At 41.7% G+C, this 15,939-nt stretch overlaps 2 protein-coding genes across 2 annotated transcripts; one reads left to right on the top strand and one right to left on the bottom strand.

Moving 5' to 3' along the window:
* Positions 1-1,651: 1,651 nt before the first annotated feature.
* On the top strand, positions 1,652-9,111 carry lclat1 (lysocardiolipin acyltransferase 1). Its single transcript, XM_083910486.1, has 6 exons — positions 1,652-1,915; positions 4,458-4,625; positions 4,902-5,100; positions 5,399-5,545; positions 6,232-6,348; positions 7,067-9,111. The coding sequence occupies exons 2-6, from the start codon at positions 4,458-4,460 to the stop codon at positions 7,570-7,572; spliced, it is 1,137 nt and encodes a 378-aa protein (XP_083766612.1). The 5' UTR covers positions 1,652-1,915; the 3' UTR covers positions 7,573-9,111.
* A 2,167-nt stretch (positions 9,112-11,278) lies between these two features.
* On the bottom strand, positions 11,279-14,373 carry LOC310944368 (protein yippee-like 5). Its single transcript, XM_083910136.1, has 3 exons — positions 14,234-14,373; positions 13,273-13,433; positions 11,279-13,148 (listed from the first exon to the last, which is right to left on the bottom strand). Exons 2-3 carry the CDS (start codon positions 13,411-13,413, stop codon positions 12,924-12,926), a joined length of 366 nt encoding a protein of 121 aa, XP_083766262.1. The 5' UTR covers positions 13,414-13,433; positions 14,234-14,373; the 3' UTR covers positions 11,279-12,923.
* Positions 14,374-15,939: the final 1,566 nt, after the last annotated feature.

Genomic DNA, 15,939 nt, shown 5'->3' with positions numbered 1-15,939 from the left:
GACCAATCTGAGCACTCACACATCACTGAATGCTGAGGTAATTTGTAACAGTAGAACAGCTCATAGCGGTGGTGGTGGGTAAAAGAAACGAGGATTTACACTACTTTAAAAGGCCATGTTGAGGGAGATCTGATATAATATGAACACTGGGATTTTAGGATACACATATTTAGGCTGCTGCGCTGGTTTCATCCTACCTGGAATGAGTTCAAGAGTGTGTTGAAAGAATGTGAAGCCTGTTGCTTATTCACTCCTCAAACCAAAGGTTATGAATGATGAACTACTTCTGCTCGGGTTTAGTGTTGTGTGGACTTGTTCATTTTTAACTCACGGCGGTGTTTTTCCACAACGCAACGCCGCTGGAGTCGTCACGTGGAAAAGGCCCAGGTGTTCCTGATAACATCGACGATGCCTCTGTTCTATAAGAGCTCCAGTAATTAATGTCATGATTTGCACCTGTGGTTTTTTCTCCCTGCGCCGTGTCAGAATGTCAGCAGTGACAGCTTATTAATGATTGAAAGAAAAGTCAAGAGTTTTAACAGCTGACATTTTCACATCCTCTCATATAAGTTGTTACTTAAGCATTATAGTTTTTGTGCTACCATATTCTTCTTGTTTCACAACGCAGCAGTTCCACTTTACTTGGTCCTTTTCGTCATCATTACACTCCTCTCTGTTCCAAAGTCAAGGTGTAAATCTAAATGTGACCATGCTTTTGCATATAAGATAAAAGTACAGTGTATACTAAACTCAAACAAATCAAACTGTAATTACTGGTTCATTTGTATCCAGGCATTCCATTGCTGTGCCGATGATGTTCAGTGTCTCACTCAGTGTTTTACATGGCTGTGTTTCTGACATAAAGCAGTGGCTGGGCCAAATTTGACTGAGAAACCTTGGTGTTTTCTTAGTAATTTGAATTTGAATACACAAACAGGCATCGCTGTAAAGACAGGTTTTTATCAATTACGTCTGCCGGCTTGTCATCACCTCGAGGTAGCCATACACGCCTTAATTAGCTCAAGATTTGACTATTGCAACGGACTTTATGTCCAGTCTTCTCTGAGTCACCTTTAACTTTTGCATCACTCCAAACTACCAGTGCATTTTAGAATTCAATTAAAACTTTTAGCGATTGTTTTTAAAGCCCCAGCCTATTTAACTGAACTCTTAACTGTTTGCTTTACAGTTGTCCAACCAGCTCCTGTTGGACATGGCCAGGTCATGACATAAACACTGGGCTGACCAAGCCCTTTCAGTTGAACATATTTATTCACAATGGTTAATAACACCCAGACGTGTGGTGACACTGTTTTATTTCTTTGTATTTCCATGCTCTTGTCAGTGTTTATGGAAATGTTTTAATTCTCTGTATGTGTAAGCACTTTATTTACATTACTACATTATTATGACAGAAGAGAGACATCCTAGCCTCTATATTTATTTATTTTTGCTAAAAGACTTCTGTGTGCAGTTATTTGAACTACGTGGTTATAAAATATAACAAACAGGCAAACCACGGTCACTTCTGTCGCTGTTTGAAATTCAGAAATAAGGCACAAACAGCGCCCCCTGTTGACGTGCACGTGCAAAGACGGGTTGAGAGGTTGTGTTAGCAGCAGAGACGGCATGGCGGCTACACTTTAGCTGCTACACTTTTAAGTAAAGGAAGTCAACCGAAGCGAGGGTGATGTGGCTCAGCTACAGTCTCGGCTGATGTGTCGTGAAGTGCATCATCTTTGGGGAGCAGCAAAGCGTTTGTTGGATGAAATCGCTCTGCACGTCAGCCCGTGTCAACATGCTGCTAGCTAGCTTGTCCGGTTGCTCTGTCACAGCCGAGTAGTTGGGAGTTACAGGAGCTAACGTAGCTAGCGCGCTACAAACAAACTTTGAATCTCGGAGGAAAACTATTAAGGTGGGTACGTTGTCATTTAACGGTCTGTGGTGACTACTCAACAGTAGTTTGTGCTGTAGCCAATCGAGCAGGATAAAGTTAGCTAGCAAGTGGTATCTTGTGTTTTAAGTTGTGTTTATGCTAAGTTAGCATTCTCCTTGTTGTTGTCAGTTACGCTAATACTCATTAGCATGACTTTAATCCTCACCGCCGCAGCCAGAGATGACACTGACAGCACAAACCGACAAATTATTTGTAAGTGAACGATATACATTAGTTATACAACGTTATGTCACGGACTGCACGGTTTAAAATTAAGTCGTACTAAGTTTCCAAGTTATAATTATTTGCTCATGTCTGTTAATATTGCCTTTATCAGTGTTTGTCAAACCTGGAAATGATTAGTTATGGTTGCACCACCACATTTGTGATATACAGTTTGTGTATTTACTCCACAACTTTGCAAGACTAAAAATTAATTGGTTATAAATTGAATGATAGTTGATCGATGAAGAGAGCCTTCTTAAACGGATTCCTTTTGATCGGTAATTATATATGCACTTAAAACTATATGGAGGCTATCTATTTCTTCATCATGCTTTCACCTTTCTTCTCTCTCCCCATAAGTCTCATACATGTACACAAACCGCCTTAACACATTGTTTAGCCGAGACATGTTTGACCTCTTCACTCTATCTTGGCTTAAAGTGAGGAATGTAAAATGATTGCCAGGGAATTCAGGCTTGGACTATGGAGGAGCATGACTGACTGCTGCCTCTGCTGGTGTGTCTGGGGAAGTGCTTTCAGTGTAATGACTCAAGAATTAATTAAATGTGAACACAACCCAATTAAATGTGAAAACAAAATACATTTCCATGGATTCGCCTTTGATTCATAGCATTAAGTCCCTGGTGCCCTTGCCAAGCAGAAGGAAAACATGTTTATTTAACAATATAATGTTCATAGTTCCGCTCACTTCTCACACCTCTTGCTTCAGGAGTGTTATGTGTTTTTACAGCGTGTATGAGTTGCCTCTGAATGTTCTGGCAGCCGCCCAAGGGTGTGTGTTTTGTGTTTGCAGGGACATAGTCTAATTATGTCAGTTGCGCTGAGCAAGCCTGTTTCCTCACCTGTCTCATGCCTCACATTTTCCATTGTTAAAGCCAGTAAACCTTAAACCCTTATTGCTGGTATGATTATGCAAACAAACATGTATTTTTTTTTAAATTACACCTTCAGCCACTGTGGTGTCGCTGCCATGGAACTTGCTGAGTCGTGGGGCCACAAATGTTGTTGACGAGGGCAAAGATGATAGGAGCAATTGGCTCGGGCAGTTTGACCAAAATGCTTGTGCAATCAGTCATAATAGTAAATCTGGTGGAAAGGCATGAATCACGAGTTCATGAGAAGAAAACACTTGCAGGATGACATAGCTGCACGTAGCATCAGCTCAGACTCAGTTTTATCACATCATGATATGTTGCATTTCTGCCATTTTAACCTTTACCTCAGAGGATTAAAACTGAAATGTTTCCCTACTTGATGTCACTATAGCTCCTGCGCTAATTTGCTGCAATAAAGCAGGAGCAACAAGATGAACAGGAAAGATGGGTGGTGTCGGTAAACATGGAGTCCCTCAAAAGAGGCCTCACAAGGAAAAAACAAGTTAGTGGGTCCAGATGAGTGTCTACAAGTGTAAGACATGACACGGACAATTGTTACTTGTTTTTTATCTTGTTTTTAATTTCTCTTCCCTCAGGGATCGATAAGCGTGAGGTATTTCTGCAGTGTTGCAGCGACTGTTAAGGACGCATGTAGCCATCTACTTAAAAATGTTTTCCATTCACGTTCACCCCGAGCCCTGACGTCTGTTCGGTTGTTTGTTTTAATTACTTGGAAATGCTGACTCAGCATTTCCAACTATTGTTTTCCCTTATCCACGGTCGATCTCTTATATGTTTCAGCAAAACATCAAGTACATCAAAATATCTGGTGTTCAGGACATTTATTTTCAGATTTGTATGCTTTTTGAAAAACTTTGGGTTGGGAATCGAGAATTGGAATCAAAGTAGAATCGGATACCGTATGCTAGGAGCTGTGCACCCATGAGAGAAAGTTGAATATTAGTTCTGCATAATGGTGCCTAAAAGATGTTTATACATTTAAAAGTGACTGATAAAATTGTAGTACTATTTTTAATTTCACAGAATACACCTTCAGTAGACAGTTTTAAAGCCACAGCCACACTTGATTTAGTGACTGTCCACCTACCATTTGTTAACCCACAGTCAAAAGGTTCTATTTACATTCCACCCAGAGAATGTCTGCCATGGATTTTCCACTGTTTGTGGGAAAATATGTCCGAGGAACAACAGAAGTGCAGTCGTTTGCTGTTGATGAGATCTATGTCAGCAGCTTTTCTTCATAGATAGATACACATCTGAAATTTGTTTTATGCCTAAGACATTAGCTTTAGCTCACACTTTGACCTCGCTTAAAATCATCTGATGTATCTTGCTGTGTCCAACAGTCCAACTAATCTCAGTCATTCATCTCTCCACAGATGGCTGTGTCAGTGCGGGGCCTGTACTTTGTGGTGACCCTGTTTTTGAGTAGTTTCTTTGGAAGTGTCTTCCTTATGGGTCCAGTTTTGCCCCTCATGCTGGTTTCTCCTGCTTGGTACCGCTGGATCACTGATCGCTTGGTCGCTGTCTGGCTCACCCTGCCTGTGGTGTGTACACCAGCCTAGCCTTTACTTAGCCTAATTCTGTGTGCCAGATGGTCCTGAGTAACCTTAAGTACCCTTGACATGATAATCTGCATAATTTTAGATAGTAGTGGGTTTCATTTATTCACTTTGCTCTTGACAATAATGCAAATGTTGTTTACAGTGTCATTATACCACTTCTCCTCTCACCCTCTCCATCCTATCCATTCCTCCTCTTGAACTTTTATCTATTCTCCTATCCATGCTACGCTCCCTATCGCTCTCTGTCTTTCTCCATAGTCCTTGCTAGAGCTGGTGTTTGGGGTTAAGGTCGTGATAACGGGTGATGGCTTCATTCCGGGGGAGCGCAGTGTGATCATCATGAACCACCGCACGTGTCTGGACTGGATGTTTCTGTGGTGTTGTCTGCTCAGACACAGCTACCTCCGTCTGGAGAAGATCTGCCTCAAAGCTGCTCTCAAAGCGGTGCCTGGCTTCGGTGAGTGCACTGCTGTTGTGACACCTATACAAACCTCTGCATATTCAAATATTACATACAGTATATCCTGTGCAGGTTTTAGTTTACTTTGAAAGAAGATGCTGATTTAATAAGCTGGAGATGTAGAGGCAGGTTATTTTAGAGCATCTGGTAAAAGGCCTGCTTCCACATCTCAAAGGAGCTTTTCTTGTAAATCATTGTTTTAAACCTGTTCTTTAAAGTTTTGTAGAGTCAGTTGCACGTGGGATCTAATCAATCACACATTTAAAGGCTGTGCTCTGTATATATTTTTTTCCAGGCTGGGCGATGCAGGTGGGCTGCTTCGTCTTTATTCGCCGTCGTTGGGAGGAGGACAAGAAACACTTGGAGAACATGCTGGACTACTTCTGTGACATCAGAGAGCCTCTGCAGCTGCTGCTGTTCCCAGAGGGCACAGACCTAACTGGTGAGAAGTAAAGAATACATCACCTCATTCATACATGCAGCAGTTTGCCCATAAATGCAGCTCTCACAGAATGTGTTGTCGCTCAGTGGCCCCACACCTGTCTTATGCCTTTGCACTGACACTGTTGTGCAAACACAATTTCCGAGTGATAAGATGCGGCGAAATCCCCTGACACTTGCTGCATCGCTGCATGGATGCTGTGATCTTATGTGTCCAAAGCCCCTACATATCTCACTTAAGCTAATCAAAGTCCTGAGCAGCTTTTCCAGTGGAAGCTTAGCTTCTCTTTACATTTCATGAGGTTGTGACCTTTCATGGTGTCATGGTGGGTTCAGTTCTGTTGCGTCATTATTGACCAGCGGCTTTAGAGCTTGAGTGGTTGTTTCACTTTTAATGTTGTGTTGGCACTGGAGTGTAATGTACTCGCATATAAACGTGTGTCTGCAGTTAAGTCTCTTAAACTCTGTCTGCGTACAGTATGTTCTGATGATGGTGTGAGATTGTCACGCTATAACCGTCTCGGATATTATCAGACACTCATGGTAGCGCTTTATATCACAGTTGAATCAAACCAACTGCCACTGTTTAGTCAGATAATCAACAATAATCTTCCATTATATCACTCTTGTTTAGTTACTTCCATAGCTTTTTTTTCATATTTGTTACTGTGTCTTTGTGTCCCACAGCGAATACTAAAGCAAAGAGCGATGTGTTTGCTGCCCAGAACAACCTGCCAAAACTGGACTATGTGCTCCATCCTCGAACCACTGGCTTCTCCTTCATCGTGGACAAACTAAGACAAGGTCAGGTGTGATCCAAATCGACATCTAAGGCCATGTCTGCTTTGCTAAAGATGTAGATGTAGTTTGTTGTTGCTAACAGGAAACTCATCCAGTATGAACCAGGCCTTATGCTTTGTCCTTCCACACCAAACCATAGATTCTCACGTTCTCTGTGAGCTAATTATTCCCGAGTTCTTAAACACTACCTCTGGCCCTGCTGTTTAAAACCCCACCCGTCCTGGATGCTGAGCACGGTGCTATTTCTCCAAGCAGGTGTTGTGATTCAGTGTGATTTCATCAGACTGCTTAAGGACATGCTGTGCACCTCTGAAGTCTGTTTTTACCCTGATAAACCTGAACTGCACACGATCAGACCTCAGCAGATGTCCTTTACACTCTGTTTTATTCAGCTCACCCCATGTGTTGTTAGGCTGTTGCACGTCACTGATGATGATGGTATAGCACTCATGTTAGGCAGAGAGAGGAGTGATGAAGTGTTAAGTCCCTGGGTAATTACAGGTACATGCCTACGTCAGTTAAGAGCTAGGATTTTGAAGGGCGTGTGACACGGTTTGAATAACCAGTCTGCTTGTGGAAAAAGGATAATAGTACGTCTCCTTGTAATCTCATGTCTGGAACTGCACTGTTTACATAAAGTCTGACTGAAAACGAAGTATTTTACATTGTTTAAGTCTTCATTTTCTTGAATCAAACTATGTTAGTGTTCTTCATTTCTTAGGGGACAACCTGGATGCCGTTCATGACATCACAGTGGCCTACCCCAAGACCATCCCTCAGACAGAACGCCACCTCATCCTGGGCCTTTTCCCCCCCGAGATCCACTTTCACGTCCGCCGCTACCCGGTAGCTTCCCTGCCGTCCTCGTCAGAACTACAGTCCTGGTGTCAAGAGCGCTGGGCTGAGAAGGAGATCCGTCTTCGTGATTTCTACTCAGGACAGCCCCGCGCCTTTGACAGAGACAAAGGTGCGTATGTGCCACCCTGTAAGTCAGAGTTCAGGGTGTCCCTGATCAAGGCGGCCTCGCTGCTGTCCTGGAGCAGCTTCATTGTGCTGTGCTTCACTGGCCTATGGCTGTGGACTCCATTCAGGCTCTTTCTCGTGGTCATTGTCGCAGTGTATGTGGTCCAGCACAAGCTGTTTGGAGGGATGGAGCTGATCGAGTTGGCCTGCCATCGATATTGGAAGTCCAGCGTAGCTCATGTTGGAGGCAAGAAGATGCAGTGAGGTGAGGATGGAAGACAGGATTGACTGGACCCCGAAAACTCTGTAGTCTCAGTCTGCTCCGTCCAGAGGGCTTAAAGGTTTCCTCAGACGGAACCAGAACTCCACGCCTTAGAGAGGGAGTAATAAATGCATTCCTGACAGTGAACATGGCTTCAGTGGAAAGCGCTTTCCTTTCATTTGAAGGAAGAAAAAGTAGGAATGTTGTGTACATGTATGTGTTGTTCATACATGGTGCGTCTCCTCTCTGTAATCATCACTGTTGACTCGCTTGCCATCAGATCATTTCAAGTTTTTATGTTGTTTAAGAACCTCAATGTTGACGTCTTATCATAAGATATAATGCTGTTCATGTTTTTTTTTTTATTCTGTTGCCATGTCCTTGAAGTCTTATGTTGTACTTGGTTTTATGTTCGTGTTATAAATTAAGGAGCAGAGCCATAGTACAGAGCAAATGTACATGTGATGACTTGACTCTTAAAATATTCAGATAAGCACTGTAGTTACTCAGATGAGTCAGATGAAATCAATCAGTCTCTAGCGAGAAGAGAAGGGGATTGATGTTATTTTTCCCGGAGAATTATAAAGTGTATACAGGTATGTGTACCGTTGTTTACCTTTATTGGGTATTTTTGCCCTTTTATACAAACTGGGGAAGGACATTGTCCCCAGTTTAGTCCTTAGATGCGTATTACTCTATAGGAAACATCATAGATGTTCTGCTTTTGCACAGAAAAGCCAAAGGTGAGGAAAAGCAGATGTGATCTGAAACCGTACCAAACACAGAATGTAAGTCCATCCTGTCAGGAAAATGGAGCTTCACTGTAATCAGGAACTTGACTGAGGATCTTGCATCTGGATAACTGTAGAAGCAGATGAGTGTTGTGCCCTTTCTAGGACTGAAGGGATGACTGGTAGAAGCAGGACGTGGTTGGAAGAACGTCTTGTTGGGACAACGTTACCCTCCAATGTGCAGGGGTGGCACGGACGACCTGACTTGGAGTGGAAAACTGTCCCCAAACTCGACCTAATCCAAAAAAGCCCGATAATGCCCACCTCTGCCGTTGACTGGCACTGATTTATTCCCCTGCTGAACTTCATTAGCAAGTGACAGCTGAGAAAGAAAGCTCCTCCATTTGTGCCATAAAAAAAAGAACAGAAAGTGAAGATTGAAGGTGTTACAGCCACACTTTGAGCTCACTATCCTTTTAAACCACATTAACGTGGAGGGGGTGAGGGATGATCTCTCACAGTGACTGTCATGTCAGAGACTGAGGTGTCATCGTCGTTTGTACCAATCTAAAGCTTCTGTATTTCATGTAAAAATGGGAGGCTGTTTCCAGTCACTGTGATCAGCTGTTACCAATTTTTATCAGCAGCATGTTGTAGTTTACCAAACACGGTACTCTATCCACGTTCCTTCAGAACTCAACTCAACCAGCTCAAATGTACCTTCACTTGTGCTGTTTTTTTTTTTTTTGTTTGTGTGTGTGTTGCTCATTTTACAATCACTCGCTGATGCTGGACCTCTTTACAGTCACTGTCCTCAGGTAAACACAGTGGACGCTGTTGTGAGTCTTGTCTCTTATAGGAAGAAGTATATATATATATATATATATATATGAATAAATCTATTATATCTACTCATTTGTATCTTGTATTCTTTGGATAAGTTACGCAATCGCCCTTTTTTAATGCCATGTCATAACATTGACACCGTTGTTGCTTTGCAGTGTTATGATACTAAATGACATGGGGGCTGTGACACACTGACTGCTGATTATCTCAGGTTTTATCTCAGTGCAGCGAAGATGAGTCGAGACCTCGAAGGCATTGTCGTGGTCCTTGTGTGTTCCTCGCCTGCTTTGCACACATACACGCACACAAATGCATTCTCGTCTAGCACCGGCAACTAAAAAGGTCAGGAGCTTTTGAAGGTGAAGTGCAGTTGCCATAGTAACTAATGTTGACTCCCCTGTCGCCTAGCAACAGGATATAGAGTGATGTCAATGGAAAGCATGCTATTTTCTCCCGCTGACAGAATGATGTCACTGCTTTTGTGTGTATGAGGAGGGAGGGGGTGAAAGTATTTTTGTATTATAAATATATATTTATATATATATATATGCTGAATGGATTGGTGGGGGCGATGCTAACATTGTGTGGAATTAAATTTTAAAAAAAAACTGAAATAGCTGTGTGTGTGAATGATGAATCACTGGCCAATTAAGTTTCCAATTCCACTTTTTTCTGGTCTCTTTTTTTTTTTTTACCCCATGCAAATAATTCTCTGCATCTAAATATACACAGCTTCTCATTTTTGGTGGTAGATTTCACTACCTACCTGCGTACTTCTTTCCCCCCCCTACTATTGTTAGATTTGTCTCTGAAAAACCTCGATCACAGTGATCTTAGTGATGGAACAGATAGAGGAGTGTAGGCTGCAGGAGCTTGCACTTCAAGTCTTCTGGGGATTTTGAATGTTCCATGTCCTGCCCAAGAGCACTGAGGAAGTCTCTGAAGAGAGGTGGTAAAGTGACTCCTTGTCAACACACACACACACGGACACTTAAAAGACTCTCATGTCCAGATTTGTCCAGAATTGCATGCAGACTAATAGGATCAACATGGCAGTGTAATTATCTTATCTGACCAGATGGCTATTTCAATAAAGATGGCACACAGCACCGAGGTTACGCTGGGACGTTTTGAAAAAAAAAAAAGACTAATATGAATTATAAAGTAGGACAGTCAGTGACTCCTTTTTTGCCTCAGGCGTTTAAATATGGTCATATAACAACTTCTTAATCCATTAATGCTTTAAACCGCTTTAAAAACAATAGCAGTGTCAAAAAATAGATCAGGACACTTTTGTTGTTTTATTTTTTTTGTAAAGTTTTATGCTTCAGAGTCTGAAAAGAGGCAGACCTGTTGTTTTATTTCTCCATTGTGACACACACACACACACACAGCAGCTAAGACGCCTTCCAATAGGAGCAGACCTATAAATATCTACAACGCACCACTCCGATATTAGTGGGTGGATTAGGGGGTGACTCGTCATTGCCTATTTATAACCAGAAATGCAGTCAAACCTCTGCATCGTGAGGTGATTCACACTGACGACAGAAAAGGTAAAAAAAAATGAAAAAGGATGTGAAAAATACTTTAGATGTGGTGTTTGTTCACTTTCCTTTCACGTTTCACTTGCACTTTCTTTTTGCATTCATTGGGCAATTTATTTGACTTAATAAGTAAATAATTCAGAGCAGTTCATTCATTTTTTTCCCTCAGTTCCAGTAGAGGAACATCATCTATTTCCAGGCTGCAGTTGAACCCTGGCTCAGCACACTGTCAGTGTTCTGCTGCCACCCACAGGCCAAAAACTCATGTGTGGCATTTTATTTGTGTCCTAACACTAAGCTTCAGAACCAAGCCTCACCACAAATATCTTTACAAATATCGATTATTATGGCCTTTTTTCTGAGGATGTGAGAGTCTAAGAAAGACTTATTTTAGTGGTGATGCAGATACTGATTCAGGATTCTTTTTAAACAATAACTAACCTTGCTATACAGGGGAAACACTGTGAAACTAAGACATTCATGCTTTCTCTAGTTGGAGTCACTGTGCTTCAACAGCTGTGTTCAATACGCGACAAAACAAGCACAGACATGACGGAATAATTGAACCCAGCACGACTGTTATCTTTATTTAGAAATCACGTCAAGAGAAAATCTTCCTTTAGCCATACAAGAAAACACTTTTAAAAAAAACCTCAAATCAGGAAACCATACAGTAAGTAATAATAAATGTATCAGTCGATAAAATAATAATGATAATAAGAATTATAAGGCAAATAAAATCAATAAAATACTAAAAATGCACAATAAATGATGTCTATACTATATATTGTGGACCTAGATGGTGTCTGCATCATTTTTCTTCTCCTCTGTTGAATTTACAGCTGGCTCTGTCCTGTGTGGCCTCACAAAGGTCGAGCAGAACCTTTTAACAGTGTCACGTGTGGAGGCTGCAGTGTTCTGGTGACGCCTGCAGGCATCCAGCCTCTGAAATGGCACATTGTTATACACCAACGAGCCGGTCCAGAAATACTCTCAAATGTCAGCAAAAGTGAGATAATTTCTTTTTTTAACAGCGTGACATTTTGAAAACCTTTGCAGGACAAAGACGGTAAAAAAAAAAGAGAGAGGGAGACACACAGGCTGGACTCTAACAATGTAATCTGTCATTAAAGGTTGTTTGGCTCCTTTTTTGTTAGGAATAAGTAATTTTAGAAAAACTAAAACAGCCCTGGATTACATAGAGAGAGAAATGATGACTTGGGCCGATAGCAGACAACTGTTAGAATAAAGAGAGTTCAAAAAACAGACTGAAGTATATTTTTGGTTTGTTGTTGTTTTAAAAAGACACTTCAAATTTGTGTATTCCTTCTGTCCCTCAGCTCACTTCAAATGTCCACATGATGTGAGCCTCTCTGTCTCCATCACATCTCACACACACACACACACTGTGCCCTCCTCCGTCACAGTAAACAAACAACAAACAACACACACACACACACACACACACACACACAGGTGGTAGAACTCAGTGAAACTGTGGGGTTAATTCTGTGTTTCACTTCCAACACATGAGCCAAATCGAGAAATCAAACTGCACACAAAAGTGAATATTTATGACTGTGTTGAATCTGTGTAGTTCTTGTGTGGAATCATTTGGATGAGAACAGAGATTCAAGAAAGAAAAACACCACACTAGTACATCCATTACAACACCAACTAGAAAAAAAGGTGACTGACAATTACAACTGTCATCGTCTGAATCGCTCACCAATGACAAATACAGCACAACACAACAGAAGCCCCACAAAGGAAATGTGCAGTGATATTTCTCATGTGACTGACGATGTCTATTATCATTCTGCTTTTTACTGTATATGAAAGAGGTTTGGAGCATGCCTTGTGCAGAGATGGAGAGAATTCTGTGTGACACTTTGACATAATATGAGGTTAGAGTGTGCCCAGCTGCTCTAAGAGTAAGAGGAGGAGGAGGAGGTGCCCAGGCTGTGATACGTGAATCAGGGAGTGTTTTGAGGATGCAAGCTATTCAGCAAGAATAGATCCAGCAAGCCAATCATCTAAATCAGCAGAGGTTTACGGCCAGCGGCCAGAGACAAGGAGAGGGGATGTGGGGAATGGGAGTGTCGGTCAGCCAAAAACTTCACTGACCACTAAGTCTGCAGGTGGCGCTATGCAGCCCAGTGGCGAGGAGGATAAAGGAGTACGAGGAAGGGGGAATACACAGGAGTGAGTAAATCCATTTTCAGCAGCTCAGGAGTTGTCTGAGGGGACATGCTCTTCGAAGCCCTCGCTCTCCCGAACCAGCGCCCTCTCCAGGATGACGCGTCCCTCCTTGTACCGCTGGCTGTCCTCGGTGGCAAATTCGTAGATCCAGCCCAGTTTGCTGTTGCAGTTCTTGCAGCTGACGTCTCTCACCATGTGCCTGCCGGTCAGCATCACTCTGTCCTGGACCTCGCTGTACTGGAGGTTCACCACCTGAAGGGTCGAGACACACAGGCACAGATTGAGGTTACAGTCATCAGACTGATATTTGATCTCAAACCACATACTGAAGAGACACAAATAAAGATACTGAATGTACTTTATGTGATCAGCTGACCTTATTGAAGAGGAAAGCTCTGCCCGTGGCTCCGGTGAAGCGCGTTGAGATGAGCTCAGACCGATTGGTGAGGATGGTGTCGCAGTTAGCGCAGGAGAAGAGGCGTGTCCCGCCAATGTGGTCCAAGAAGATGCGTCCCATTGTCCAAGCTCAGCGAACGACTGGAGGAGAAAACAAGAGGAGAACTAAATATGATAATATATGGACAACGACAGAGCATTATTGAGCTATCGCTGAGCATAGGGAGCAGTTAGTTGTATTTCTACAAGTGCTAATTCAAAGGCAGTGGTACAATAATATTGTTTTTCATTTTCTGAGTCAGTTATTCTTTCTCTAAAAAGCAAGGCTTTAATTTGCATTTTGTACAGTTGAGTTATGTCTACATTTGGATATGACAAAGTACCTTCATTTGTCGGATTGAAGAGTCAAGACGATACAACTTAGTGATTAAGCAGCAGTGATGAAAATACAGTGTAAAAGGTATAAAGAAAGGTCAAATAAAGTTGAATTAAATACTTAATTGTGTTGTTGTTGAGCCAATAGTTGACCAGATGTCATACAGTACAACATCTTCACCTTTAACAGACAACAAATATCATGAAATAATCCAAACACTTGTCAAAGGTGTTGTTGTCAAAGTGGCTCACGTTCTCGTTCCTGATTGGTTTGTGCTGAAAGAAGATGGCAGCACTTTGAATGGGGCCGCAAATAAAAGCCACAGTGGACGTGGAATAAACTCCATGTCAGAGGTTTCGCGTCATCTAGTCACGAAAACAACGGACCATCGGCGATGAGACAAACACGGAGGACATTTGCTGGTTTGCAGTCATTTGTCAGGTCAATAACAAACAGCGCAGGGTTAGCCGTCAAGCTAACGTCGGTTATGATAAAAAAGAAAACGTCCAGGAAAAAGAAAACAACAACACTAATACAAACGCTAACAAGACTGACGCTTTCTTACCGTTTCAGGAATGTTTAATGTTACGAGAGGACGCGGGTGTCACTAGTGTTTGAGAGGTGTTTTAGGCGAACATCTGTTGTTTGTGCTGTCGTCGTCGTGGCTTTGTTGTTCTTTTTCAGCTGTTCCTGTCTGAGCTCTGCTTCTCGCAACTATCAACATCCGGTCATGACGTAGGGCTGCACAGCCGCGCACGTCCAACAGGGGGCAGCAGAGGGCCGAGCAAAGAGCCGAGGAGAGAGCCGAGCGAGAGACGAGCAGAGACGAGTTGTGACGAGCAGTGACGAGCAGACAGTCGGGCACGTCCAAAGGCAATAAATGAATGTCAATAAAGAATGTCGTGGAAAAGTTAACTTATTTCAGTCATTCAAACCAAAAATGAGTCGCGTATGTTCGATAGAATAACCACATACCCAAGTATTTCAAGCCTGCATTTGTTTCAATTTTGATGATCAATAATGAAAATCCAAAGTCCAGTATCTACAAAAATGGCGGCCTTCTGAAAAGTACGTTCACGTGAGTTTCACTTTTTAAAATAAATTATCTTTTCCACGGGTTATCTGGCTCTGCCCACAGAAAATATCAGATTCAGTAAAACTATATTCTATATTTTATATTAAGTAAAACATGTGACAAAAACTTCACCAAGTAACTTTGTTGTTTTTTAAATTTCACACTAAAACTGTTTTTTTTGTACTGTTTTAATCTCTCCTCTTGTTTATCGCCACTAAAAGACGATGGATTCATTTAATTGAAGCAGACACAGTCCTTAATTGTTATATGAGTACATTAGAATGATTGCTGGTTCAATCCCGAGAAGTGCTCAGGGCTGGGTGCCTATGAGCAAGGCACCCAAATCCTAAAAAATTCTGCAAAGACAATATTCTGATAGATATGATGATGATAGCAGAGTAAAATGTTATGAACCATCATAAAAACATGAATAAAACAATGATAGCAAAGAGATAACTCTTTGATTCCAAGGGTCACTCTGCACACTATCTGCACCGACAATCTGAGGACAAACTTGTAAAAGTATTTAGTAATCTAATCATCATCTCATCATCTCCAAAACTCAACCTGTCCACTTCTGCTAAACTGCTGATTGTCAACATATTCTTATATAACCTTATCTTATTCTCTCTATTTATATTTATTTATAATGAGATTTTTTAAAATCCTGCTTAAATGGAAAAGTGCTGTAAGATTTATGGTTGTTTGAGGTTTCATCATGTATTCATTTCCCTGGAAAAAATCACTGTGGTTACTATCACTGTGTCCATACACTCTGCTCCATTCTTCAGCAAACCGTGTCCACTTTGTTAAATTTATGTCATTTTTTATCACTGTAAATGAATGACCATGATATATAAGCTGTAAAACAAACGTCAGACTGGATATTGTTTCTTTTATTCAGCATCTATAATACAATACAAGTGTTATGGTCATAGGCTTAAGTGTGACTTAACCTGAGGTTATTCTTCACATTTACAGGACTGTAACTGCCAATCATATGCACAGATATGGTGACGAGGGTTTGACAAAGTCATTCGGCCGATTGTTATCCAGATAATCGTCTAACGGGGAAGATATGACTGAGGATAAAAGAGTGTGTGTGCCGTTGTTGTCAAATCTTTGCCCTCTTGGATTCTCTTTTCCTTCCTGACATAGTGAACATTTACAGTAACTCTGAGTGTTTCCATCCCATC

This window comes from Microchirus variegatus (genome assembly GCF_963457635.1).
Source record: "Microchirus variegatus genome assembly, chromosome: 2".
NCBI classification, from domain to species: domain Eukaryota; kingdom Metazoa; phylum Chordata; class Actinopteri; order Pleuronectiformes; family Soleidae; genus Microchirus; species Microchirus variegatus.
Note: the sequence above shows the minus strand (reverse complement) of the source record. Positions and strands in the feature narration are given on the sequence as shown.